The 27,440-nt window shown below is 54.6% G+C and overlaps 1 protein-coding gene across 3 annotated transcripts in view; it reads left to right on the top strand.

Moving 5' to 3' along the window:
* The window catches only part of AGAP3 (ArfGAP with GTPase domain, ankyrin repeat and PH domain 3), a 152,794-nt gene that overhangs the window by 50,367 nt on the left and 74,987 nt on the right, over positions 1–27,440 (top strand). For all 3 annotated transcript variants that reach the window (XM_052809928.1, XM_052809937.1, XM_052809919.1), the window contains exons 2-7: positions 6,467–6,525; positions 13,640–13,727; positions 13,877–13,962; positions 14,305–14,446; positions 16,465–16,599; positions 23,642–23,769. In XM_052809928.1, coding sequence (XP_052665888.1) covers positions 6,467–6,525; positions 13,640–13,727; positions 13,877–13,962; positions 14,305–14,446; positions 16,465–16,599; positions 23,642–23,769 — 638 coding nt within the window. The remainder of the gene's footprint in view (positions 1–6,466; positions 6,526–13,639; positions 13,728–13,876; positions 13,963–14,304; positions 14,447–16,464; positions 16,600–23,641; positions 23,770–27,440) is intronic.

The raw sequence follows: 27,440 nt of genomic DNA on the forward strand, positions 1-27,440 counted from the left end.
CAGATCAGATCAGGTCAGGTCACTGGTGGCTTGCTGTGTCCTTCCACGTGGTCGCTGTTTCTCCCTGGGAGAAGATGGGGATCTCCTGCCTCTCTCAGTGGGGAACAGTGCCCGAGCAGCTGGAATCACCCCCTGCACCTCCCGCTGCTGGGGCAGCCGGCTGGGCGGCAGAAGCACTATGGATGGGGAGGGTCTGGCAGCCCCGGAGGGGAACAGTGTCGTCAGAGGGGGGACTCCCACACGCAAATCGACCTCCTGCAGCTATGGACTTGGACCTTCCTCCTTATGCTCATTTGGGTGTGTAACAGCAGCACAGATACACAGAGTGTATAATATTGTACTAACAGAATTTATACCGATGAAGTGCAGGAAATTGCCGTATGCTGCATGTTAGTAGCAAACAATCAACGCTTGGGATGGACAAAGCTGACATCAGCGAGTTGTGTCAGCACATTTTGACAGCCTAGTACTTGGCCTATGGCTGTTCTGGCTGGTTGAGAAACTGCTCTTGACGTGCCTTTCTGACAGCTCCGTGGGTGTCATCTGCGCCGCCCGCACACGGCTGCTGCGCTCGCTTCTGCGAGAAGCTGCTGGTAGAGGAGGAAAGCAAGTGCAAGAACACGGTGGGGGGAGGGAGGGCGGGCTCTGTGCTGGGGGAATAATCTGAAAACGAAGTGATGGAGTCGTCCCTGCGGGTGCAGACGGCTGCGGGACACAGGACCTTTGGGTGATGCGAGAGCTGACTGACGAGGCATCTTTGGGCCTGCGAATGGGCAGAGCAGGACTGTGCGTGGGTCACCCAGATGTCAGCACGGCGTGCACAGGTTGTGTGCGTCCCCTTGCGTGGTGAGAGAAGGGTGATCGGTGTGCCCAGGGAGCAGAGCAGTGGGGGTGTAAAAAGGACCGAGGGCCAGTTGCAGTGACAGATTTGAAAGACTCGGTTGTGGCATGGACCGCAGCCTGACACGTGAAAGTGGGTTGTGCTGCAGATGCTCAGGCCTTCCTGGACTAGCTGGTGGCCTTGATGGTCTTGAGTACCTTGTCTAGGCGGCGGGCGGGGGGAATGGTGTAAGTCAAGGCTTCGCGTTCAGTAGCGGCAACTCTTGGTGCTGCAGGAACTGCCACATCTTCTGGAGGCTGCTCTTCGGGGCGCTTGGGGCAGGAGGAGATGCATGCTACAGGCTGCTCGTTGATGCAGCTGAAGGCATTCAGTTTTCCTCCTTTTGACAACCAGAGCCAAGCTTCTCCCCATGGTCTGCAGGGAGTGCTAGAAGCGTACATGTGGAAATGCTGCTTTATTAACCGAGTAACTCGGGGAAGCTGACACTAACGCCTCTTGGTTTTGAGGAGTTTCAGCTTTCAGGCACGGTTAAAGAAAGCCCCCAAACTCTCTGCAGGAAGCTCGTCGGAAGCCAGAACTGAAGCCTGGCTGGTTGGTGCCAGCAGTCAGGTGGCCAGGGGAGCTTGGTCCAAGTGCTCTTCCTCAGTAGCCGCCATTCTTCTGCGCAAGACTGACTCGTGGAGCAAGCTGGGTGTTTTGGGAATTGGCGTTGGAGGGCGTGCTGCAGGACACTGAAGCTTCTTCTATGCTCTTGCAGAAGTTGGGAAGCTTCCCAGGTGTGCTGCAAGGTGCAGGCAGAGGACACGTGCCTGCACCGTTGTGCGGACACGCGCAGCCTCCTCACCTCACTTCTCTGCTTTGCCCAGGCACTGCCTTGCTTCATCCCTGATCTGGGCAGTAGAAAACACCTCCGGCAGCCGTACCCACTCAGCTAATGGGGAAGGACAGAGGGTGAGTGGGTCGGTGTGAGGAGCGGTGCTCCATACGGGCAGATCAAAGTCAGGGTGGGATGTCTTCCCGAACAAGAGGTGCTTCTGTTCATGTAGGAGTTTGTTAGTGGAAGGGTTTCTATGTATGGGTACAGCCTGGGATGGGAGGTGGACATGAGGGTCTTCTGATCCTGACACCTGTGACTTTGGCTCTGGAGGGGGCCACAGAGGGAACTGGCCCTTCCAACATCTGGGTCTCGGTAACTTTTCCAGGCGAATCCCATGGCTGTTTTCGGTTCAAGGCCACTTCCACCTTAGTCTCTGTTCCTTTGGTCACATAGTCTGTAAGCTCTTGCTTTTACCCTCCTGACTACTGGAATAAGAGTGGGTTCATCCATACCTCTATGAGTGCTTACACTGGGGGTATCTCGACCCCGAAACGCTGCAGGTAGAGTGCCTTATTGTTACAGCTGGCTCGCCCGCAGTGAAGCGGCTGGGCGGTCTGGGCAGGGTCAGTCGCTGGAGCCACATGGGACCTTCCACTACAGCCGTCTGCCTTCCTCCTGTTGCGGGTGAGATGCTTTACACAGTGATGTGTGCAGTGGACGTGTCCTCTTCTGCTAAACAGGAGGTACTGGAGGAGGACAGCAGAGAGGGTGGAAGGTGCACAACAGCTTCTGCACGAGGAGTGATCCAGCAGCTGGGACTCCACAGTGTGGAAAAGAGGGGTCGCAGCGAAAGATGGGGTGGTGCTGATCAGGCTGGCTAGGGAAGTTAGCTCACTGCCTCTGGTGCAGGAGCTGGGGGGCATCCAATGAAGTCAAGCCTAAAACAGAAGAAAGCGGGTTTTCAAGGAATGGGTATTTATACTGCTGAAACTCCTTGCTAAAGAATGATGTGGAACTGAACTTTTACATGGTTTTAAAAGGAGACAGAACTCAATTACTCAAAGGAGAGTTTTTTGGGGTTTACTAAATAGACAAACCACAGGAGATCCCTGAGCTGAAGAAGTCAGCAGCTGCAAACGCGTGTGGGGTCAGTATCATGTACTCTCACTATGTTCCTACCCTTCCTGGGTTCCTGCGTGCCCAACTGATGGTGGAGGTGGCATGCCAGGCTGGGCAGACCCTCGGTCCGAATCCAGATGGCCGTTCTTGGGTAACGATGTTGGGTGGCCTCCCACCTCTCCCTCCTGCCCTCAGCAGAAGCTGCTGCTGGGGCAAAGGAGCCCCCACCGCCCCCGGGGAGGGGAAGCAGCCCCTTGGCAGGGGCTGGAGGACGCCCTGCTCCCGGTGGTGGCAGAACAGAGATCTGGCGCCCAGCAGCCTCTCCATCAGCTGCAGTCGCGAATGGATTTCCCAGCAGCAGCGGTGCCAGCTGCAGGTGACTGCCTACCTGCCGGCACCAGGCAGTGCCCGCTGCGAGCCCTGTCTTGCGCTCGGGCGAGCCCTGCTCCCTGCCTCGGAGGAGGGACAGCCCCGTCCCCTGCCTGCAACCGAAGAGCAGTCGCGGTCTGGGGACGGTGAGCTGCACCGGACAGGAGCGGCCTCACCCTGCTTAGCCCGGTGTTGAAGCCAGACTGCAGCGTGCGAGATCCCGGGTGGTGATGGCTGCTGCGAGCTGGGGCACAGCACAGCTTAGAGAGGTCCGCTGCGGGTGAGTCGGTGGGTGCCGGGCGCAGGACAGGCGTGAGCGGGGACAGCGAGAGCGTCGCCGCCGGTGTTGCCATCCCTCTCCTTTGCGCCAGCGGGGCCGTCGCTTGGGCACGGGGATTTGCGGCGGCAGGAGCTCCGGCTGCAGCGGGCAGAGAGGTGCCAGCGCCCTGGCATGCACTGCTGAGTGGAGATGGCACGCGTGCAGCCGGTGCGCTGGGCTGCCCCAGGACCCGCGGGCCGACGATGCCGTGCGCAGGCTGGGACGTGCTGTGCCGATCACCAGGGCTGGCTGGTGGCCTGGACTAAAATTCAGACTTGGCACGCGTTGGGAGCTGGTTGACAAGCAGAGGTGCACAGGTTGTTTGTTGGTGTTTTGGGTTAAGCATGCTAATGATAGTTAATAATTTAATGTGTTGTATGGCTGAGTGTAGTTAAATTGGCATTGTGTCGCAGTTATTTGTGTTAAGATTTACTCAGAGGCCTTCGCAGCAAGTCAAAAATCAAACTGTTACTAATGAACTCCTGCACCTTGGTTAAAAAACAAAGATCTGCTGGAATAATTAGCAGAGGAGGCAACTAGCAAAAATATGGATGGTTTCTCTATCCAGAGCATCTGAGAGCAGAAAAAAAGAAGAGTGTAGTCTGCCCTCTCCAGGCCTCTCTCTGCCTCTCTTTCTTAAGGCCAAGTCGGTGAGTGCATTTGATTTGTGCTCCACTCAGAACCCCTCAGAAAACCTGCTCGCTCATTGCCAGTTTTTTGTAGTTCAAGAACAAGGTGTATATAGTGAAACAGTGCAAGTGTGCTGCCTCATCTAATCTGGAGGGAGGGAATGCCAGTAATGGAGAAAGTACCGATGGTGCTTTAACCATCACAGTTAGCTGACAAAGGGACTAAGCAGAGCAGGAGTTATAGGTGGAGGTGACAGCTTTTTTTAGACCAAGTAATGCAGTTGGAGGTACAGGTGTCCTGTTACCTTTTTGAAAAGGCTCAAGAAATTACCATTTTCCTCCTAACTTACTAGTTGTTTTAATAAAGATTTTACCTCTACCTAAAAAAAGAAAGGATAGGTGAAAGACAGAGACCAAGAAGAAACAATTCCTCTTAAGAACCTTCATGATGGTTATGAATAACCTTGTGTTACTGCATCAGACTTGTGTTTTATTTGTCCGTAGGTTCTGAAAAAGAAGTGTTAATAAATTAGTATGTGAATGGTAAACTCTAGGTATGAGCACCGTATTCTTACCTTTTCTTGACACGATGGAAAAATGCGCTGTGGCCTGCAGGTGCCGGTGCGCGGTGGCTGCACAAGTGCCATGGTAAAGGCACAGTGGTGGATCATCTTTTTTTCCCTCGTGCACTCTGAGCAGCAGCGGACCAGCGTGCGGACGTGCGGGCACAGAGGCCCCTGCAAGCCCTCCAGCCGCGAGCAGCCGGCGCAGACTCTTGCCCGCGCAGCTTTGGGCTGCGCATCTCCCACCGGTTGCCCGGGTGAGGTAGGGAGAGATGGGACAAGGCATTGGCCTGGGGTAGAGAGAGCGTTGCAGCCGTTGTGTGTCCAACCTTCCCTTGGGAGTCACAAGGGCAGGAGCATAAACGGGATTGAAGATAGTCATTGACTGCCTTCTGGCAGGGCTGAAGAGCCTGGCCTTGCCCTCTGATCCTGCCTGGGTCTGGCGGCGTCTCCTGCACTGCCCTGGTTTCAGCCTGCGGTGCTTGGCACAGCCCCAGATGAAACACCTACTCGGCAGAGACCTGCAGCCGCCGGCTCGCCCGGCCGGTTTGGGCAGTGCCGGTGCAGACGCTGAGAGCTGGGACTCGGACCGCCGGCGCGGTGGTGGGGTCGGAGCAGCGGCGGGCAAGGAGGAGCCGCTGGGACGGGTCTAGAGCCATCCTCCCCTTTGGCCTGGCGTCCTGCTGCGGCCTTGGGTGATGTCTGAGCAGCGGTAGCGCCCGGGCTGTCGTGTTTAATCACTGCCCACAGTTGGGTCTCGCGGATTCGCCTCTTCCCTTTTTGAACCCATCTGAGATTTCCATTTCTGTAGTAGTCTGTGGCGGCGAATTCGGCAAGCTTATTACAGGTTCTTGAAGACGCAGTGCTCCCACAGGTTTCCGGTCTCCAAAAATCCTTTATTATTTTTACACTATTAACATACAGCAAGTGCTGCTCTTTTGTTTCGGCCCCCTACCCCGTAGCCATCTGGCTTTGGGTGGAGGACGTACTTCCTTGTCCAAGGCAAATGAAGGACTCCGGTTTTGTTAGGAGTGGCTGCTAGCTACTTCAGATCTTCAAGGTGTTCTCCAGGCTCTTGCTCCTCCTCTGGCGAGTCTGGCTTTATTTGGGAAGTCTGTTGTTTGACCAGCTCCTGGAGATTGTTTGGATGTAAATGAAGTGTTTGTGATTTCTGTGGCAGGAGAGAGGGTGTTTCCTGCGCCACTCAAAGCTGTGCCTGATTGTGACAACCTTCTTAAGCCTATTACAATGTTCTGCAAATTACATAACATACACATAATTAATTGTGTTCACTTCCAATCATGAACATAGATTATAGTGTGCCTTCAGCTCTTTATCTGCACTGCCTACGACACGCTGGTGTTGTAGCCTGACTGCAGTGCTCAGGGCACGGCTTTCGCTGGTATGTGCCCTCGGTTCTGGGGTCCTTAACAGCATGTGCCTCCCGAAAAGAGGTCTAGTCTCTGGTGCTTCCCTCATCCCACGTGCCCCAAGGAAGGGGATGCTGTAGGGCTTTTTGTGCTCCTGCAGGGCAGGAGGGAGGGTCCCCAGCCCACGGTGTGTGGGCTTTGCACTGCCTGGCTGCCCTCGGCTCGGCTGCTCCTTCCCATCCGCAGCTCCGGCTGGAGAGCCTCCTGGGCACGGGCAGTGTCACGACCTCGTGCAGCTTCGTGTCTCTGGACGGGGTGGAAAGGAGGGAAGAGACATAAATCTCCTGCCTGGAGGGAGCAGGGAGAGCGTGGCAGGATCCTTGTTGGGATCTCGAGGGAGACCACGGTGACCTGATGATTTCTTCTCTCTGTTCTGCAGATTCATTTGTGAACAGCCAGGAATGGACCCTGAGTCGCTCGGTGCCTGAGCTGAAGGTGGTGAGTACTTGCGACTTGTGCCTCGGATACCCCTGGTTCTCTGATGCTTCTCCAAATCCCCAAGAAAAACCCATGTTTTAATGTGGCCGAGTGGAAATGCGTAGAGGCTTCAGCCTCGCGGAGGGGAGAGAGGAGCTGCGGTTGCTGCTGTGCTGTGGGAAGGCAAGAACTTCTTGGTGGCTCACACTTGTAAGGGAGAGGGTGTTGGTCTGGGAGAGCACTTGGCTCTGAAGGTCAAAAGGTGATATTTGAGCACCTCGGCCTTCCTGCTGGCCATAGCAGAGCTCCAGTTCCCAACCGGGTACTGCTGCACAGGCTAGACCTTCTGGCGTAGCAGAAGCAGGGGCAGATCCTGATCCGTGCATCCATGGTCATCACCCTCAGAGCAGCTGTCCAGGCGTGGAAGTTACCCACATGGGAGCTGTCACCTCCCCGTTCGAGTCTTGCTGACTTCAGCTCTGCGCTGGTGTTTCCCTGGCCTCTACTGGCCACCTCCCAGGCACGACTGCCCCGTGGTGTCCCTGCCGTGGAGGGATGCTGGTGGGATGAAACCGTCACCTCTGGTGCTTTGTTCTGCCAAACAGAGGGGATGAAGCTCCTCCGGTTTGTCACCACGGGGTGGGTTCCCCAGGGCACGCCGTTACCAGGCTTCATCACCTACTTGTGGGATATGGCCTCTGGTCGGGGGGCTGCCTCTGCCCCTCTCTCGCCCCTGACACAGCCCATCCATGTGGGACAAGGTCACGAGGGAGGGGGCCCGATCTCGGTGTGCGGCACCTCTGAGACGGGAGATGTTTCCCATGGCCATCAGCCATCGCTGATGGCTGCGCGCCGGCTTGCCGGGGCCGTCTGTGAGCCGGCACAGGTCAGCGGTGCCGGAGGACGCAGCGGGTGTTCTGCTCGAGCCGAGCTGGCTGGCGAGCACGAGGGGCAGAAGCCGTGCCTGTGGCGAGGGAGGAAGCGTGGCCTTGCTGGTGGCAGTGAGCTCGTGGGCTGGTTCGGGCGTTCACAGAAAGGAGTAGCTCTGGAAGGGACGTTGGGGCGGGCAGGGTGCCACAGGCACTTCTGAGTGTCTGTCTGGCAGTTCTCAGGGACCTCAGCAATCTGTTCCACACTCCGCTCTTCTCATGCTCTCCGTGGCAGCCCTTAACTCCCTTTGAAGACTGTTGGCATGTCTCCCTTCAGCCCTTTCAAGATTAATTTTTTTCCATCTTAATCCGAGAAACAAGAAGCCTTTTTGCAAAACGTACCAGCACCATGCTGCCACAATTTTTCTTATCTGCAGCTAAGTAAAAATTAAAACAAACTTTGAATATTCATTTGTTAGTTTGGCTTGCAAAATGTGTGTCTGTTCACAAATATTCTTGTAGTTATTCTGTGTATTGCCTTCTGACATTTTAACATTGTGCAGGCTACAAAAGAGTGCTGCAAGCTAAACAAACCTAGAGCTTTTAGTTCTTCTTCAATTAGCACAATCCTTTTCCCATGTTTTCCATCACCTCTGGGGTTTCATCCGGCCGATGCAGCTCTTCCTAAAAGCCTGGAGGCCTTTCAGAGTCCTCGTTCAGTCCCGGCCTTGCTGGGCTGAAGCCGTTTCCATCATGTCTCTGGGGTTAGTCTGCAGCAGCCGACTTTGGTGGGGGACCCTGTGCTTGGGTGGGCAGACCTCTGGGCGGTGGGCTGGTCATCCGGGATTTCTTCTTTCTGCGGCTGCGAAGGGAAGGACTTTGTGTAGCGGCAGAGCTGCTCCTGCCTGGGTCTGGGATGGCGGTCAGCCAGCGGGGACGAGGAAAGCCAGGCAGGTCCTCAGCTTTCGGGTGGGTGTCTAAGGGGTCCGTTCCGCACCGCGCTGCTCCGGCCCTGGCTGCACTGTGGGCGCACCAGTTCCACGATGCCTCTCTTCCTCGGCTCCCGTCTCACCCACCCCAGCAGCGTGGCTGTCCCCCTCTGTCGCAGGGCCCAGCATTTCTCCCCAGATCTCTGCAGACAGGTTGGTCTTTGAGCGAGCGTCCCAAGTTACCACCAGGTTACGGTGGTATGGATGGGGTCCCCACACACCACCCATCCCAGAGTCCGTACGGGAATCACTAAATAAATGGCTGAGACTTGGCAAGAAGTGTTCCCAGGCTTTGCTCCCTTCCAGTTTTCAAGCAACTCTCCCCTCAGCTCCTGCCTCAGCCTCCCCAGCCCCGTCCTCAGAGGCACGCTGGATGCAGGGAGGTGCTCCGGGTGGAGCAAGGTCTTGCCTGCACAGCTGGCACGAGGCTCGGCAGCGGTCTCAGCAGTGCTGCCGAAGCGGCTCCCGCAGCAAAGCCACCCAGTCCTCGGTCCTGCCTGAGTGATGCTTCACCGAGTGCACCACATGGCCCCATGAAAAATGGGTCTGAAACCAAAAGACATCCTAGTGCAGGGCAGACACAAGGTCTTTTGATAAATGGCAGAACACACTGTTTATGATGGGAGAGGCTTGCACAAAGCACCCACTCTGTCTCTGATCTGCCAGTCCCTGTCCCCAAGGGAGACCTACACTGAGCCTGTGAACCAAGATTCATAATTCTGTGAGTATGGAAAACCACGGACCTCTTGGGGTCTTCTCTTTCGTGGCACAAAGTGTTGAACGCAGCCCACATCCCTCCTTCTGCGGGAATGAACTGTTTCCCTTACCTCTCCTGCAGGAGGTAAGGATCGTACCGCTTTCTTCCCTGCTTATGTTCCCGTTTGTACCACAAGTGGTCAGTGGACTTTCTCTAAGTTTTTTTTTTAGTAGCTTGATGTATTTAAGTTATGCTCAGTAGTTTTTCCCACTTCAATTTTATCCTGAAGCTTCCTCCATCTCTGCTGCAGGCTGAGAGGAGTCTGTGTCTGAGAGAAGGCAGCAGTTCCTGCAAACTTTGCCTTCCCTGTGGGAAGGGCACAAATGATGCCTGTTGGCAGGGACTCATCCCCCAGACCCAGTACTGGGCAGTATCAGCCCCTCACTGGCCAGCACAGAGGCAGGCTGCATTCCCTTGTTCTCCCAACATGTCTTGATACAGAGGTTTCCATGGTGCCTACACGCCACATTTTACTTTGGTTTTCTGCGTCTAAGGGGTTATGTTCCTGAAGACTGTCAGTTCTGTTTGAGCTTGTTTATGACACCAGATAAGGATAAGACAAAGCAGAAGCGTATTTCAGCAAGACACAGGTCAGGATTTTGATTGTAAGCAAACAAAGTGTAAATGCAGCCTTCATCCGAGTTTGAGAGAGCAAAAATGTTGTTCAGAGTGTTTAATCTCTGATGTTGCATGGAGTCCCAGCTGCCAGGCAGCCTCGGGGAGCCACTTTCTTTTGCAAAGGTTTCCCCAGGGACCGGAGCTGTGGCTCGCCTCCGCACAGAGCTGAGCCCCGAGCTTCCTGCTCCGCGCCGTGGTCCCTACTCTCTACATCCCAGACTGCTCACGCTGCCATCGGAGTGCGGCAGCGGCAGGGTGGGCTCCGCCGGAGGAAGGGCTGTTGCCTTCGTTAATAACTCGGGCTACAGCGTTCGTGTAGCCCTTAGATCTCTGCAGATCGCTTGGCTCCAGAAGCACGTGTGTGTTACCTGCGAGGTTTGCAGTCTGGTACGTGTTCTCATCTGTCTAAACGTGCTGCTTATGATCTGTAATTACTGTTGCGGGTGACAGACCTAGCAGCGATGCGTTCAGCCCGGGCATGCCCGTGGGAGCGCGTCAATCCGCACTTCCTAGTCCTGGGCTCCTGGTGCTCCGGTCCCACTGCTCGCTGGCTCCGTGCGGCGTGGGCGCGAGAGGTGCCGGCAGACCGGACAGGTTTCCTGCGCTCCTGTACCGCGGTCTGCCGCCGGCTGAGCACCCGCCACGGCGGGGCTGGTGCGTCTTCGCCTCTCGCCAGGAGCTTGTGGGTAGCCTGGGGCAGGACCCGGTGCAGCAGGAGCTTTTGAGCATCTGGGTGAAAGCTGGAGAACCTGCTTGGTGGTGACTCACTCACCAAGCTCATCCCTTTGCCTGGAAATGGTTGGCCATAAATTTCTGTTCGGTGGCAGAGGCAGCTTTAATGTTCCCAGCCACTCCTCTCTCCTCACCCCCCACTTCTTTCGGTGCTGGTGGGGCTGTGTGCGCGGCTGTACCGCAGACCTGCTCCGGCAACCGAGCTTTGAAAATAGCACTGCAAACGATTGCTGGGCCGGACCACCGGTTCTTGATTCCTTTTGCTCCACAGTCGCGCAGACCGTGTCAGTGGCACAGCCAGGGGTGTAAAGCAAGGTGCGTGCAGGGGCAGGCGTGGGGGGTGACGGAACGGTCCCTGCAGGCAGCGTGGAGCGGAGGGCTCTGCTACTGCAGTTAGTCCGCTTCTGGCAGCGCGGTCTGTCCGCCCTGTGCCGCAGCCTGCCACGTGGCTGTCACCGCAGGTTGTGTCTGCGAGACCTGCCTATGGTCCCCGAGTGCGGAGATGGGGAGTGGGTCTTGGCAAGCGGGGAAGAGCCAGTGGCCGGAGCTGAAATCGTCGTGGCCCAGGCTTGGACATCATGAGGAAGCGTTACCCGAGCGTGTTGTTGGGCTCTGGAGGCCCTGCCCCAACAGCGCGGCGCGGGAGCGGGCACAGCCAAAGGCAGCGGGCCGGGTGGGGAGAGCAGCCCCCAGCCCCAGTGCACGGGACTCGGGTCTCTTGGGGCGACGTGTCCCTTGCCAGGCTGGGTCTGGGCTGAGCGCGCAGCAGGTTTCGTTCCTGGTGCTCGGAGGGGCCGGGCTGCGGATGTGGTGAGGGTACGGCACGCGGCACCTGCTCGGGAAGGAGCTGGTCCTCGCTCAGCTGCGCAGGCTCTTCCCTGAGTCGGCCGGCAGTGCCACGTCCACGATTCCGGGAGTTGGGCTCGCTGGAGCCCGGGAGGAGGGTTCTCCCGTGACAGCAGACAAATGGAGAGCTCTGACACCGCAGTGCCTTGTGCCGCTTTCTGATACCCAGGTGATGCTTAGAGACAAGTGACAGGACTTGGGATTTTGATTTTGTCTCTCGTATAGGTAAGTGTATGTGCTATTTTCGTGAATGCTATTACCTTTTCAGTGCTGTGTGCCTGCTTGAAATTTTCATCATAAAGATACTGTACTCTGCCTGGGACTTCTTGCGCAGAAAGACACCCACCGTGTGGTCAGCACCTCTGCGGAGACTCTGTTATTTCCAGCAAATGCGGGCACTCCGCACGTGCTCGGTGAATCTTGTGGTCTGGTCTCGTGGTGTGCTCAGGAAGGGTGCAAGGTCAGCGGTGCGCTGCCAAACGCTTTGGTGTCACTGTGCATTTGCTGTGAAGCAGCTGTGGACACGCAGGGGATGTTGGGTTTTCCAGAAACACAGCAGCCCCATTGGGAGGTCTGCACAGAGGTGTCTCTGGTGGCTTCTGTCTGGTAGATGTACCAGACCTCTTAAATCCCAGTGAAACAGCAAATCCCCACAATCCATGCTAACTAATCTTGGGGACAGAGAAGGAGGATGCGTATAAAGGCCGATATGCTGGGCAACAACAAGTCTGTTTCAGTCATGTATTCAGTGGGGCAGAGTGAACCTTCAGTAGTGGAGAAACCCCCAGGCTCCGGGTTGTGTGGGGCAGTACGGGCAGGTGCTCCAAATGGCCGTGTTGGTGTGTTGGACACCCACCCCCAGGATGTCTTCATGGGAGCACTGGGAGTGTGGTTTAGGCACAGGAGGAGGTGTAGGGTGCTCTAAAACAGGAGTCGGTTGCATATCAGAAGCTTCGTGGTAAGGTGAGACTATCCAAAGCCAAAGTTAGGTTAGATGGTTTTGGGGAAGCCATGTGGAAAAGGAGCGGGAGCTCGCTTTGCCCAGATACAGTGAGCTGTGGCCCCAGCTCGGCCGGGACGGCTTCCTGGGCTCTGCATGGTGATCGGCTGGTAGGAGCTTGCCTGCCTTCTTCACCAGCCAGGGTTTTGAGGTGCACAGGCCTGTGTAAAAAGTGAGTTAGGAACAGCTCTTCTGGCTCCCGGCTGAGAGCACCTCTCCACAGGCCTGGGGCATTGGGAGGAGGCAGAAGAGCACGCTGCGGACGAAGGGCACCTCCGCATCACCCCGGCGTTTCTACTTCAGCTCCATCAGAGGAATGCTGCAACTGAGGGTAGAGGAGCACAAGGTGGGCTGCGCAGTAACGCAAGAGCCTGCTCCACAAGCTGCATTGTCCCTGTGGATGTGGGAAATAGCTGTGGGATATAAGCTGACCAGTCAGAACTAGAGTTTTGGCAAGCATGGCAGAAGATGCCCCTCTACCCCAGTACTGCTCTCCCATCAGCAGGCAAGGCCACTTGCAAGCCCTTAGGCACCGGAGGTGTTTTAAACCATGGGGAAAATGCTGACGTTAGGGCTGACCCATCCTGGGATAGCTACCTTCATTTTGTAGCAAATTTGTAGGGTGATCCAGACTGACAGACCCCTAGCCTCGCGAGTTTCAACTCAGTTAAAAATTAGTGCTAGGTATCTTTATTTTTCAACTTGGTTAAAAATGGGTGCTAGGTGTCTTTCTGTGTAGGCAGCACAGCCAGCTCCACTGGGAAGCATGCACTCTGCTACAGCAGCGTCACTGCTGCAGCAAGGAGCAAGCGCTGTGCCTTGCTGCTGGTATCGGAAGCAGGAGCTGTACCAAATACGTGGCTAGTCTCCACTCTCGTTCTCCATGTGGCAGGTGCTGCCAAGAGCTGCAACGCCCCAAAATTTGGGATGTGTGTGCTGGGAGAAAAGGTTTTTTTCTTCTGAGTTGGCTGTGGTTTGGGAGGGCAAGTGTTCCCCTGAGGAGCAGGAGGACTGTGGGAAGAGCTAACGTGGTGCTGATGGGGCTGTGCCTGTTTGGGGGAGGACGAGGGTCCTCACCACCCTCCATCCGGGCGGCTGCACCCCGGTACCTGCTGCTCTCTGCCTGACTGAGACCAGTTAATGCCTCCAGGCTTCTCACCGAGTACCAGCTGGGTTGTGCCATCCCCTGTGCCCTCTCATGACCATCTCTGCCCGTCACCGGCATGTGCCTGGTTACTGGTGGTCTCGCCTCGCGGGGGTGGCCTCGTGTCGAGGGAGGCGTGCTGGGCACGCAGGCGGTGGGTGATGTGTACCTCTGTTTTAGGGCATCGTGGGGAACCTGTCCAGCGGCAAGTCGGCCCTCGTGCACCGCTACCTGACTGGCACCTACGTGCAGGAGGAGTCTCCGGAGGGTAAGGTCTGGTTCCCAGGGTGCCTGGGGGGTGGTCTGGGTGCTCGCTCCTCTCCCTGGCTCTAAAGGTGACCCCCCTCAACCTTCACTAGGGGTTTCCCCTACTTGCTCCCCCCCACACTTGACCTGCAGCTTTGCTCTTTTCCCCAGGTGGCCGATTTAAGAAGGAGATCGTAGTGGACGGTCAGAGTTACTTGCTGCTGATTCGAGATGAAGGGGGTCCCCCCGAACTCCAGGTAGGAGACGCATACCTCCTGCGGCCCCTTCCCGCCCCGTCCTGCCGGAGGGATTGGAGGGCTCCTGGCGAGGGAACTACCTGGCTGCCTTTTGGGAGCCCGGTCGTGGGAGAATGTGAGGACTGCGAGGCCTGAGGAGGGGCTGCCCCTATGGTGACTGTTGACCCCAGGGCCTCTCTGCGGTGCCAGGGAGCTTGTGCCACAGGGCCTGGGGGCATGTGCCCGGCTGAGCCTGGCCTCAGCACCCCACGTGCCTGCCGTGTGGCTGCCCTTGCTGGCAGCTCCAGGCACAGGGCTCCAGGACGCTTGTCTGGGCTGTAACGGCTGGTGTGTCTCCCTCAGTTTGCTGCCTGGGTCGATGCTGTGGTGTTTGTCTTCAGCCTGGAGGACGAGATCAGCTTCCAGACAGTCTACAACTACTACCTGCGGCTCTGCAGCTACCGGAACACAGCGGAGGTGCCGATGGTGCTGGTGGGCACACAGGGTGAGAGCAGGGCGGCCGGGCTTCCTCCCCGCATCCTCCCTGCCTCGGTCAGGAGCACTGGTGACGTGTCCACGCTGGCAAGAGAGCGCGGGGCGCTAGCCCCGTGACTGTGTCGGGGGATCCCAGTTTGCAAGCTGTACGTGGGACTGGGTGCTGCTGAGGCCCCTAGTCTAGGGCCCTGGAGGAACCAAGTAATTCCTTCTCATACCATCTCAGCTTTCCTGCAGAAGCTGCCTTACTTCGTGGAGCCACTTTTCTCTTTGAAATGCCCAAACCTGCTGGCATGGACTGCCTTCCTCGGTTCTGCCTGCAGCAGCTGGGTGCAGGCAGGGGCCTGGGTATGGGAGGGTTTTCTGCTGGTGCATTGCCCTTCCTCCTCTGGGGCTGAGCTGCAGCAGGCAAGGTTTTGAGGGGGTAGCAACTGGCTCTCAGCACCCCGAGAAGAGGCCTGAGCTGTGGAGCACCGTCTCCCCTGAGGTGCTGCCAGCACACGTGGATGTGGGGAAGAGCAGCAGCAACTCAGAACTGCCATCCCCCTCCTCTCCCCTGCAGTGCTGGGGCCTGGAGCCAGCTGGGACTGGGACGGAGGCCGTAAGGGAGTTGTGATGAAACTGCAGCTGAGGCTGCCAGGGGGGGCGAGCAGCAGAGGAGACAGGAGACACAGTGCCTGGAGGCCCTGCTGGGCACCCCAGGCGTGCCTGGGCAAGGAGCTGCCGATGGAGAGGGGCTGCCCGGAGAGAGGGCAGCCCTTGAGCGGGATTCCTGCCTGGCACAGCATGCGTCAGAGGCAGCCTGGCCTCCAAAAGCTTTGCTGCGGGTTCCCAGGAGGCGAGGAGGGGCAGCAACGAGGGCATTGCTTCAGGTGTCTGAGCTCCGCTCTTCCGACAAGTGTCCTTCCCGCCTGTAGATGGTAAAGCGCAGGCAGGAGGGAGCCTGGGGCTGCAAAAGTTGTCTGGATGTAAGGGTGACAGCAGAGAGCGGGAGCAGGGGATGGAGGATGTGAGGAAAAAATGTCATGGCAGGACCCAGTTCCTGAGCAGTGCGACCCGTTCCTGGCGAAGAAGAGACTCTGGGGCTGGGAAGACAGGCAGTGACAGCAGGAGGGGAGTCGCAGGGGTGTCTGGTCTGGACCCCAGATTGTAGAACAAAGTTGTTAAACTTTGGATTTTTAAAGATTGTGGAATTAATTTTAGGACTGAGTGATCTTGGTTCAGGACTGGGCTGGGGTTGCAGGCACGTGCTGTGGAGGCTCAGGAGTGGGGAAGAGTGATATGGCGGAGGGGTCAGTGATCGTCGTTGTCCCATACTTAGAGCCAGGTGAGGTCACAGCCTTGGTATGGTCACGCTAAGCAACCCACTGGAGAGTTTGAGGAGGACTTCTTTACAGTGCAAGTTCCAGAACTCCTTCGACTCCTGAGAGGGTTCATTTACAGCCCCTGCCTGTCCCTGGCATGTCTTCAAGGAATCAGATTCCTCTTGGGAAGGTAGTTTTTCAAAAAAAATGGAAGCACTTAGCAGCCATCTGGGATACAAATTAAGCCTATTTTTTAGTGTTGTCCACCAAGGCCTCAACTGTGAGTACACCCTAGCAGAGCCATCTTTCTAAGTTAAACTGAGGATGATTTCTCCCTTTTGATTCTTTAATATGTAGGGTATGGCCGTGAGACCTAAAACGGTTGAGACTGGCAAATCTATTTTACTCTGCAACTGAGGCTGCCTTGCCTTGCCAGCCACACCTCCTACTGGTTTCTGCCCTGTCTCTTCAGAAACATCAGTGACTGGATGGTTAGGAGAGTTGAATAAGGTTCATTTTAAAAGGTTCATTTAACAAATCCATTTTTCTACAAACGTGGGACTTTGTTATCCAAGGCATTTATAGGAGAGGGGGTGTACTATGAAGGTGGGGATCTCAGTGTGTGAAGAGAGGGAGTGAGGGAGGCCAGGAGTGTGCCCTGGCACCTGTGGATAGATGAGACACGGGTACTTGCTTTTTAACCTCCTCTCCCTTTGGTTTCCAGATGCCATCAGTGCCACGAACCCCCGGGTCATTGATGATTCTCGGGCACGGAAACTTTCCAATGATTTGAAGCGCTGCACGTACTACGAGACCTGTGCCACCTATGGACTGAACGTGGAGAGAGTCTTCCAGGACGGTAACTGCAGCCGGTGGAGGGTGTCCGGGCGAGCCAGGGCAGCAGTGCTGTCCCACAGAGGGGGCTTACACTAGACCGCTGGCTCTCAGAACGGCGTGCTGTCGTGTCATGAGGCCAGGGGAGTTAGGCACAGATTCATCTGCAGTGCCGTTGCTTTACACACGTAGACCTGGTCCAGGGAGTAGGATGTGCTGTGTGGGTGGAAGGATTCCTGTGTGTGTGGCACGTAGGTGAACTGCACGTGGATGTGCATGAGGGACCGCAGAGCTGGGCTGGGCAGCACGTTTCTCCTGCCTTTCTTGCAGGGGCTGCCGTCTGGGTAGCCACTTGTTCCAGAGAGCAGAGAGGCTGCAGGGGACAGTTGCTTCCCCATAGTGGGCTTGTGCAGCTCAGCAGTCTCTATGAGCCTGCAGAGGACTTGTGAGGCTGCAGAGGTTTTTGATGATTGCCTTTCATGGAGGAGAGGATGAAGCACAGCAGAATCTTTGAGTGTTGGAGGTAGGGGAGCAGCAGCTGAACAGCCAGATGAGGCAGCTGTTCCTCACGGGAACAGTGTGTGGGAGAGCATTTCTGCTTAGACTTGGAGAGGGGTCTGTGTGACAGGGATGCTGTAGGTGGAAGAGGAAACCTACGCCACGTCCTAGGAGTTTGCAGTCTGCTTAAATAAACTGGGACCCTGCCCTGTAATGGGACTCCATATTCCCCTGTTTCCTTTCTCTACCTTGTCTTCTGGAGTGCAGCTGGGGATCTGTATTCAAAGCGTGAGGAAGGGTCTGTGCGGAGCTGAGCATCAGGACAGGACAGAGCTGCTTTTGGAAAGGAGGAGAGTTGTGCTGTTAGTGTTTGCAAGTGGAACAGGCGCACGGAAGAAAGCTTGGAAATCATAGTGTAGCAGGACTACCTGAAGGCAAAAATCCAGCTCGGTTCATTGCAGGACAGCAAGATAGGCTGAGGGCAAGACACAGGTCTGAGCCTGCCATCGGCTTCAAGCGCCTCCATCCTCTGAGCTGGAGCTGGTGGTCCTCCTTCCCCTGCATAAGTCTGTGACCTTCCAGTAATCATCTGTTTTGGCGCGGAGGATCATAGTCACAGTGCTGCTTTTCTTAACACAGAAGCATGTAGAGATGTTCAGCTCCCCTGCTGCTAGTCCATCTCTGAGACAGTCTAAGTCAGCCCAGAGAGCGACCTTGCAAACTGTCCCACCTGGCCCCCGGCAGGGAACCCCTCGGCGCCCAGCAGCCTCTGCATTGATTTAGTATTCCTGGGAAAACTGGGGCGATTCTTTTGGGCAGGTTGCTTGTGAGTCTCCCCTCCTTCCTCCTCCTTGTGAGGAATGGTGGGAAGGAACAGCTAGGAGTAGTTAAGGATAGTGAATACCGCAGCAGACCTGGAAGGAGAGAATCTGCTGAACCAACTCAGTGGTTTGCAGAGCAAGTCTGGAGAGAGCAACAGCAGAGGGGCTATGTCCACAGCTGGTCCTGGCTTCTGGAAAGCTTTGGCACTGTGTGTCACCAAATTTGTTCAGCTTATTCCTTCAAATTGGTTCTGTTGTGTCCCTTCTCTGAAAGGCAGCACAGTACAGTGAGGAGTAGCAGCTGGTGGGTTTGGGAAGGGGCTGGGGAAGGCACTGCAGGATTAGCTGCTGCTGGTTGTTAGACTGCTTCTCATGCTTTTTTATCTCAAGATGGAACGAATTGTGCTCTGGGGTTATTTTTCCTCTTTGTTGACTCAGAGCATAGACAACACAACTTTAAGCGGTGCGATGTGTGACGTGAAAGCTCTCACGTGAGACCAGGACTCAGATTCTAGCACCAGCGCTGCTCAGCAAGCTTGGTGGGAGACCTTGAGCTGCTGCTTGAAGGCTCGGGAGTGAGCGCCTGCAAAGTGCTGCACTTCATCTTTTGTCTGGGTCTATTCACGGCCTGTATGTGCGGTCAGGAAGGAGGCGAGGGAGCGGGTTTGTCCACACGAGGAGCAGTGAGGCAGAGGAAGTCCAGAAAACCCCAAGAAGTGTGGTAATTGGAGACTATTCAAACAAAACTGATGTCAGTCTGGGCAAATGGTGATGCTGTATGGAACAAGGAGCATGGGCCGCCCTGCCTGGAGGGCTGATGCTGTCCCTGGGCGAGTAAGCAGCGGAGCACTGAGTGGAAGTCTGGACGGATTCTTGCCTTTGTACAGGGCAGCAGGAGGACCTGGAGTGTTGTCAAACTCAGGTGTCAGCACTTCAAAAGGACACAGAGAAACTGAGAAGTTTAAAAAAAAAAAAGCTACAAAAATTAATCAAAGGCTGGAAAAAATACCTGATAGTGAGACACTAAAAGAGCTTATCCACTCAATAAATCAAAAAGAAGATTGAGAGGTGACTTGATTACAATATAAGAGTATCTACATACCTATCTACACAGGGAGAAAATCACAGATACTAAGACTCTGCAGGCTAGCAGAGAGTTAATGCTAGAAGCCAAAGCCAGTTAAATTAAAATTTTAAAGAATCCTTACTTTTTCTATTAATAGCCCTCTTTTTCATTAGTTGTTGAAAAAAATGCATAGGGAAGTGCGGTATTCTGCATCTCTTGTACTTTCTCCAAATGCAGAACAAGTCCCTTCATGGAAGAGACTCACCGCATACCCAGATGACTGGTGCAGTATAGGCTGGGTGAGGTTTAATGGCTGGCAGTATACGAAGGTCAGCCTGGAAAACTGAGAGATCCTTCTGGCCTTTGAGTCTGTGTGTGCAGGATCTGTCCTGCTGTTCCCTGTGCCATGCTGTATTTCCTGCAGTAGGCTGCCTCTGCGTGCAGCGCCACACACCTGCCAGTGCAGTTTGGCCAGTGTTGGTGCCCTTGCCAAGCGTGCTGCTCGGAGCTCTGGAGAAGGCAGCGTGAGAATTGGGAGTTGCAAATGGAGCAGAGGGACCCACCATCTTACAGGAGGTAAATCCCAGGTACTCAGTGCTCTCACCTGCCTGCTCTACTGCAGGACCGCACAGATGCTCCTGAGCACAGCTGTGGGAGGGAAAGAATGGGGCAGGAGGTGCTGGCAAGGAGCTGAGGAGAGCTGAGCCCAACACATTGACCCCAGATGTCACTGGCATCTGAGAACTGTTCAGGGACTTCCAGGATCCAGTTTCAGGTGACTTGACGGGATGAGGTGTGATGAGTGGGTAAGCGGCTTTTCCTAAAGAGCACTGGTGGGTCCTGATGCCTCAGTTTTGGGATCTGGTCGAATGCTGGCAGTCAGGGATTGTGTGAGGAGCTTGCCCCGTGTGGCGATCCAGTTGCCAGCCAGACCTCATCTTTATATGGTTTCTCCAGCACAAGTTGATCAGCCCAGATTGTAGTAGACCTGCCCCATGCAGGCAGGGGAAGATGTTGGTTTTCCATAGCAGAAATGGGAAGACTTCACTAAGCTGTTGTCCTTGCTTTCGTTGCACAGGTCTGCTTGTCCATGCTGTGCAGAGTGTATGCTGCACCTCTGTTCCCAGAGAGTCCTTCTATGCCACTGTCTTGTCTAACAACAAGCAATCACTGACAGCAAGTTAATGTCGTGCTGGTCTAGCATGACAGCTTGAGGGAGCAACCATCCTACCTCTTGGTATTCAGTTGAAGGCTGAGGCTAGCACTCTTCCTTCCCAAGCTGCTGTCTCTGCAAATGCCCCACGGTCTGCATGTGGTGCTGTTGAGCGTGGGGGAAGCTCTGAGGAGGAGAACCTCGGATCTTCACGTTCACCGACTGTTCAGAGGTTCTCCAAGAATTGGGTGGCTCCAGCTATTGTGGTGCCCTCCTTCCTGCTCAGGCAGGTGCAGCAGAGACCCTTCCTCCACACCTAGAGCAGTTCCTGCGTGTTTGGTCTGAAGCGAAGTTTGTGGTTGTGTTGTGCGGGCATCTAGACCACATACATTACAGTGTGTGCCACTGTAATTGTGTTGAATCTCTTGGAGCAGTTAAGGCTTTGTCTGGGCAGTCAGGCTTCTGAAAGCCACTGTGAAAAGGATGCATGGCATGCAGGAAAGGGGTAACTTTCTCCTTGCTTGTTTCTCACGCATGGCCTCGCAGAAGTCCCCCTGGAAACACTGTTCAGTGTGTGGGAACTGCACTTCTCTCATCCTTTCCAAGTTGCTTCCAGCACCAGATGTTGTCACAGTTACTGCTTCCATGAAAAGGTGGGACAGTCTGCCTGTGGCTTCAGATACCGCAAGGGGATGACCCTGGCACAAGCAGGAGGAGTGACACAGGTTGGGCTGTGTGCTGCAGTGCCCCGCAGACACCAACTGCAGTCTCAGAACTTCACCAAGGGTGAGCCCACCCTGAGGGGTGGCTCAGTGTGGTCCCCTCACTCGCAGCAGAGCTCCCAGTGCGGTGGGAGGCTGGTACTGAATGTGCCTTCTGAATTCTTGGCTCTGGAGAGGTACGGTTAAAGGGCTTTCTTCTCAACATTACCTTCAGAGAGCTCCTGTGTGCAGAACTCTCCTAGAGTTTAGAGGATGCCAGGACAATAGCAAGAAGCCATTGGTGTGGGGATGCCTCAGCTCTTGGGCTTCATTTTAAGAATATTTCTATACCAGGCAAAGGTTAGAGAGCAAATTGTTGAGAGCCACTTGGCAGTGATTATCTCAGCGTTGTTCCTGAAGAGGAAGAATGACCCAGGCCTCATCCTGGAAGGGCACAGGAGGGACAGCAGCCATGCTGCCCGGTGCTGTGGGTGGCTTCTGTGGCTTCACATCTGCAGCAAGTCCAGGGTGAGCGCTCCTCTCCTCCCACTGGCCCTGAGCATTGGAGAGGACAGCCAGCGGTGCGAGGTGGCCTTCTCTCATGGCCCACCAGAACCTGCTGCTGACGTGCTGGTGGCATTGCTGCTCTCCATTGTTCCCCCTCAGCCCTAGGGCTGCAGGCTTGGACTTCAGCTCGAAAGCCCACGGGTGGTTCTGGCTCTTCTGCCTGAGGGTTTGTTTGGGTTTCTGCATCCTGAGTGGGACAGCTGAGCAGTGGGTGTCCCTCCTTCTGCTCGGGTGTGAGTTTGTTTGTTCCTGGCCGTCGGGGTGATGGACAGCATTGCCATGTCTTCCAGGACAGTGACTGATGCTTCTGAAGAAGGGTTTGGCAGGAAAATTTCAACGGAGAGGCCAAGAGTTTATGCGCAGTGGGGTGTGCAAGGCCCTGTGACTCCATAAGGTGCCACTGCACCCCGAGGTGTTTTCTGTAGAGTCCTTGGTGCATCACTGGGGACCTTCACATGCACCTTCTCTCTGTCCAGATACTCCTCCCAGAGCTGACCATTCCTGGCAGTGTCTATAGAGGGATTTCTCCAGAACGTCTAGGACAAGGTGCTGTGGTATGCTTTAAAATACTGTGTGATGCACAGGTGGTAATACTCACAGCAGCACCGCGTGTGACATTTGGCAAACAAATGCCAGGCAATGTATCTGGACAGAGGTTCTGTGGACAGGGCAGGGCTCATTGGTTGTACAACTCAGAGTTGCATGTAGCAACCAAAGAAATTGTGATAAGCAAATGATCCCAGAGACTGGTTTAAGGGATGACAGAAATTAACCTTGAAGGAGTCTGGCTGATGTCCAAGAAGTGGAAGAACCTCTGCCCGGCAAGCAGAAACCTGAAGGCCGCCTCAAGATGCCTCAGTTAAGGGTTTGTGAGATTTTATCACCACCAGTGTGGTCTTGCTGGCCTCATGATTAATTCTGTTGTTACCACTAATGGTACAGGGTGAGTGAAAAGGTAGAGCCTCTGTCAGGCTCTTTGCCCAGGACAGCAATTGCTGAGGAGTTTTTCTGAATCTTTTCTGGCCCCTGGGGTGCCTGAGCTCGCAGTGTGCCTGGCCAGTGTTTGACGGAGAGATGGTTCACACAGCGAACAGTGGATGAAGCTGGCCAGGGGAGAAGATGGAGGGGAGGAGAGCAGGAAGAAACAGCAGGTTAATGTGGTCTGTTGGGTGGGTGTAGGAGGGGTTCCTGCTATTTATGGGACTAATATTTAGTTTGGGAGTCTGGGCAGGCTCCCAGCTTTATCAGATGAGCAGGTAGCAGTGGTGGCCCAATAGGCCTTCATCTGTCTTTGTATGGGACGTGGCACTGCAGCTGTGAGGTGGCAGGATTTGGCAGTTGCTGTCGGCATCTGACTTTTCCAAATGGGTTCAGTCACACCACATGTGGTGCAACATCTTCTGTCTTTCTGGAAAGGGAAGGTGGCAGCTCCTTTATTGCAAGGGTGCACGATATGAGGCATGCTGGGTTGGACGAGTGATGTTGCCAATGACTTTAGTCGTGTTCATCTGAAAGGTTCCTCCTTCTGTGATGGTGGGTGTACCTGGCCAGTGTGCAAGAGAAAACGAGGAATGGCGGTGTGTTCTCCTGAATTCCCCAACAGCCCAGCTTGTTTGCTGTCATGCTCTTTGGTCAGGGTGTTTATGTCCAGAAAAGGTAGGAGATTGTGAAGGTTGAAATGCAATTTTGGGCTGTTGGGTATCAGGCAGTGTGGTCACAGGAACTGGGAGAGCTGTTCCCCATGTTAGTTTTTTGAACATCTGGGGACCGTGAGGGTCACAAGGGCCCAGACTGATGGAGGTGGTATTGCCCAGGCCTGTTCAGTTTGGTAACTGGCTCCTATAGCTGCTGTTCGGGGGTGACCGAGAAGTGACTCTGGCTGCCCAGGGATTCTTCTGCAGCAGCCCAGGGCTCTGGGTGGCTCCTTGGTGTCCACATGAAGTCACTGCTCAAGAGAGCAGGTGGCCTTTGGGGACTCAGCATGACCAGCATGGGAAGCCTGCCCTGCTGCCTGCTGGAACAGCCACGGACAAACGCTGCCCCTTGCAGCTGGGTTGTGTGGCAGCAGCAGGCAATGGGGATTGTGAGGTTGGGTGTTCTGCAGAAATCCTCCCTGTTAATGCAGGGTGGCACAGTCTGAGCCCCAGATGTTGGCATCAGTCAGAGGAAGGGTTTGGGTCTCACTGAAGCCCTCCAGAAATCCGCGGGTGGAGAAAGTTGCTTTCTGGACTCTGACCCTGTCCCTTTCTCCCTTCTTCCAGTGGCTCAGAAGGTGGTGGCTCTTCGGAAGAAACAGCAGCTTTCCATCGGCCCCTGCAAGTCCCTGCCCAATTCACCCAGCCATTCGTCTGTCTCCGCGGCCTCCATTCCTTCGGTTCATATCAACCAGGTGGGAAACTGGAACGGGGAAAGCCAGGGACCCCACATGCTTCTCCACACCCCCTTAGTTCACTCAATACACAGCATGTTTAGCCTAGCCTTAGACTCGCACTACAGCCCTGGCGTAGCTTTTGGAAAAAGCAGATAGTTGTCACCTTGGTGCTTCTGCCCATAGCCCAGAAGAGCGTGATGCTTGCCCTGAGGTCAAACTTTGTATCTAAACCATGGGGTCTGGCTCACGGTTTCCAAAGTTTGTGGTGTGCTTGCACAGACGCTGGCGGCAGAGCCGTGAGCAGTCTGCAGGGAAGCTCCTGGGCAGAGCAGAAGGAGGTCTGTGAAAGGGGCCTCGGTCTGGCTGCCCTGGCCAGGCAGGCAAGCCTGGCTGGACACAGCTGCCCACGGTCCTGCTCCCCCTGGAAGCGGGAAGCTGATGGTGTTCCATGCATATACAGGTGGGCTTCTTAGGGGATGTATTCGTGGAGGGGCAAGTTTGGTGGTGAATTGAAGGAGTAGCGCAGAGGAGGAGGTTCTCCTCCCCTCTGCCAGAGGAAGGGCTCTGTGCTGTTCTTCTGGCACAGCGTTAGCTTGGCAGGGACTACCAAGGTCTCCATGCCGGGAGGATGATGAAGCCAGAGGTGTTTGTTTTGTGACTCTGGAGGACCAGAACTGATGCAGGAGGGGCAGGTCAGAAACCAAAGCAGGCTGCCATGGCGAGTGGCTGGTGGAGGAGATCCTTTGGGCAGCTGCCTAATTGCATTCGGGCTTTGCTGCAATTTCCAGCACCCGCATAAATGCTGAGCTGGCTCTCTGATGAGGAAGGTGAGATACTGGGCTCTGCTGCTCCTTAGAGGCAGTCAAGCCAACAGGTTCCAGCTCTGAAGCAAGTGGCATATGAAATCACAGGATCTGTAGGAAGGACTTCGGGAAATCTGTCTGCCTGGCATGGTGCTGTCAGACTGAGAAACAGCAAGTGTAGCAGCTGGGTTTATGGAAGATGGGATATGGCATAGCTGGAGCAGCTGTGGGCCCCTTGGCTGCCTCAGCAGTGAGCAGCACTTGAAGCAGTTTTTGAGGAAAAGAGTAGCTAAGGACTCAGAGGAGCATGTAAAACTGAAGAAAATGCAAAGTTTAGCAAAACAAATTCCACCAGACTGACACTTTTTTTTTCATAAGGGGATTGGTTTTGAACCTTAGGGTGTATCTGAGCCTCTTAAGCCCCGGGAGGACTTCTGGTACACCACCACAGGGGAGATTGTTCCTGTACAAGCTTGAGTAGTGTCTGCAGCCACTAGTTGGACCCTTACATAAAGAATTTTTAAATACCTACGTGAAGTTTATACCTGACTGTATAGGCTTCTAAAACTGGACTGTGAGTAGGTGTGTACAGATTTTTGCAGAGACCTATGCGAGCTTCCTGGTGCTCTAGGTCACCTGGACCCCAGCAAGTTCAGATAAAGCCTCTGTGTGCAAGAGAATAGGCTAAGCCCTGCTGACAGCCAGAGCTGCCTGATGAAGCTACATAGCTTTCTGATCAGATCTTGCTTGTGTCCAGTGGCCTTGGGATACAGGCACAGTGAGCACAGGCAGCTGCTTGCAAAACATATGCAGCCATACCATCCCCTGCAGTATGTCTGGATATGGGTGCTTTTTGAGAAGTTTACTAGGAGGCATCAAAGGTGGAGAGCAAAGTCCAGGGAAAATGCAGATTTGAGAGTACCTGGTAATTTGAGGATTTTATTAGCAGACAAATTGTAAACAGTCACAGACTGGTTAGGAAGGAGAGGCAGTCTGCACTGAAAGGGGGAGGAGGGCAGAAGATGGCCAAGGGCAGCGTTCCTCAGGGAGGAGCTGAACACTTGCTTAATATTTTCTTCAATGTCCAAAGTATGAGAAAAGGGTCCTAACAAATAGGTACTAATGGCACTTGCTGTGCCAGGCAACGTGTTTGTAGTGAAGCTAAAAACATGTTTCCTGTGTGAGCGGTGTGGGAATACCAGACTCCTCATTCTGATTCCAGTCGTAAGTATGCATTGAAACTGGTGTAGGAACAGCAAAAAACAAGTGGAAGGCAAAAGAGACCCTAACGCAAGAGGAAGTTAAGGACTTGGCTTAGGAAAGCGAAGGCCAAAATGGACCAAACCTAAACTCTAAAATACACAACTGTGAAAGGAAGGAAATTCTTAAGAAAAGAAGGTGCTAGAACAAAAGGGGTGGATTTAAGACTGGCCATGTGGAAGCAAAGTTTGGCCATCAGAAGAGGTTTCTAACTGTGTGTCATGAGCTTTGTTAGAGGTTTTTCTCAGAAACCTCCTTACTTTCCTTTCCTTCCTGCAGAGTACCTTTCAGCCCGGTTTGCAGACGATGTCTGTGTAGAGGTGAATGCTGGTTCCTTGGCTCTGAGGCAGGACCTTTACTTTCAGTTCCTTGCTGTGCTCCTGGGGCTTTGCCGGAGGGACCTAGGTAGTTCTAGTGGGAAACCAGAGCTGTTAAAGGGAAGTAATGCAGCATGCAGCTAACAGAAAATTGCAGCTCACTGTGGGGCCTTTCTAAGCAAGAAATATTTATTGATTGCCTGGGTTGTAGCAGTGTCAGCAGTAATGATAGGCCGTGTCCTTCTGGAGTTTCCTCCCTCTGTCCTTCCTCCCCCGTACATGCTCTGTGCCTGTCTAACGCTGTGTCCCTCCTGCTCTCAGCAAACCTGGATGCCACAGTGAGGATCAAAGTTAATTTCTATTCCCTGGGTCTTCTGTGGCTCAGCCGCAAACCCTTTCAGTTCCCAGTGACCTGCTGCAGTAATCTTTGCTGTGGTGTTTGCACATCTTTCTTCCATTACGAAAAGCACTTCTCCTAAAAATAGAGTATGAAGTAATGGAACTGGTGAGTGATCGTAAAATGCTGTGAAGTATTTCCCTGTTCTTGCTTGGGCTCAGGAATGACATTCTGGAACTGCTTTCCGCTGTCCTCGGAGAAAATCCGACTGGCTTTGAGAAACACAAGCTTACTGATTGCTGGTGTTTCTAACACGGACCTAGGCAGAGCAACCCATCTGGTGCATACGGGCTTGCTGCCCGTGCAGGAGGACACACATCCAATAGTGAGCACAGTGACCAGGCAGTAACTGCAGCAGGGATGCAAAAGAGCCCAGGATCGCTGCTCGGGAGTGCGCCGTGATGGTGGTGACGCACCAAAGGGTATGGTCTCCAGCATGAGCTGGAGCAGCTGTCCCTGACACAGGAGAGAGCTGGGTGCAGGCAGCTCGGAGTCCTGCTGGGCACTGCGCTCCAGGTCTGGGCTGCAGAAGTGCCGGAGCCTCTGGGGGGCTGGGTGATGGTGTCCTCTGCTCCTGGCACTGAGATAACCAGTGGGGCAGCTCTGGGAGATGGACAGACTGTACACTGTCAGGAAGGACGAACGAGAGAGTGACAAGGTCTTTGCAGAGTAGTGTTGTGTTCTGTCTTTTTCTACCTGAGGGTATGGGCCTCTCGCCAAGGTTTCCTACTTGCCTTCGCAAGTGAGAGAGTAGGAACTGGCACAGGGAAAAGGATCTCAAGGAAGGGTTTGGGAACACAGGATTTAACATGGAGATGAGGTGGAAAGAAGCCAGACAAAGAATACAATTAGGAGCTTTTGTTTGCCTTGTACCGCGGCTAGGTATTGGTGTACGCAGGCAAGACACACACA

This window comes from Harpia harpyja, chromosome 1, assembly GCF_026419915.1.
Source record: "Harpia harpyja isolate bHarHar1 chromosome 1, bHarHar1 primary haplotype, whole genome shotgun sequence".
Taxonomy (NCBI): domain Eukaryota; kingdom Metazoa; phylum Chordata; class Aves; order Accipitriformes; family Accipitridae; genus Harpia; species Harpia harpyja.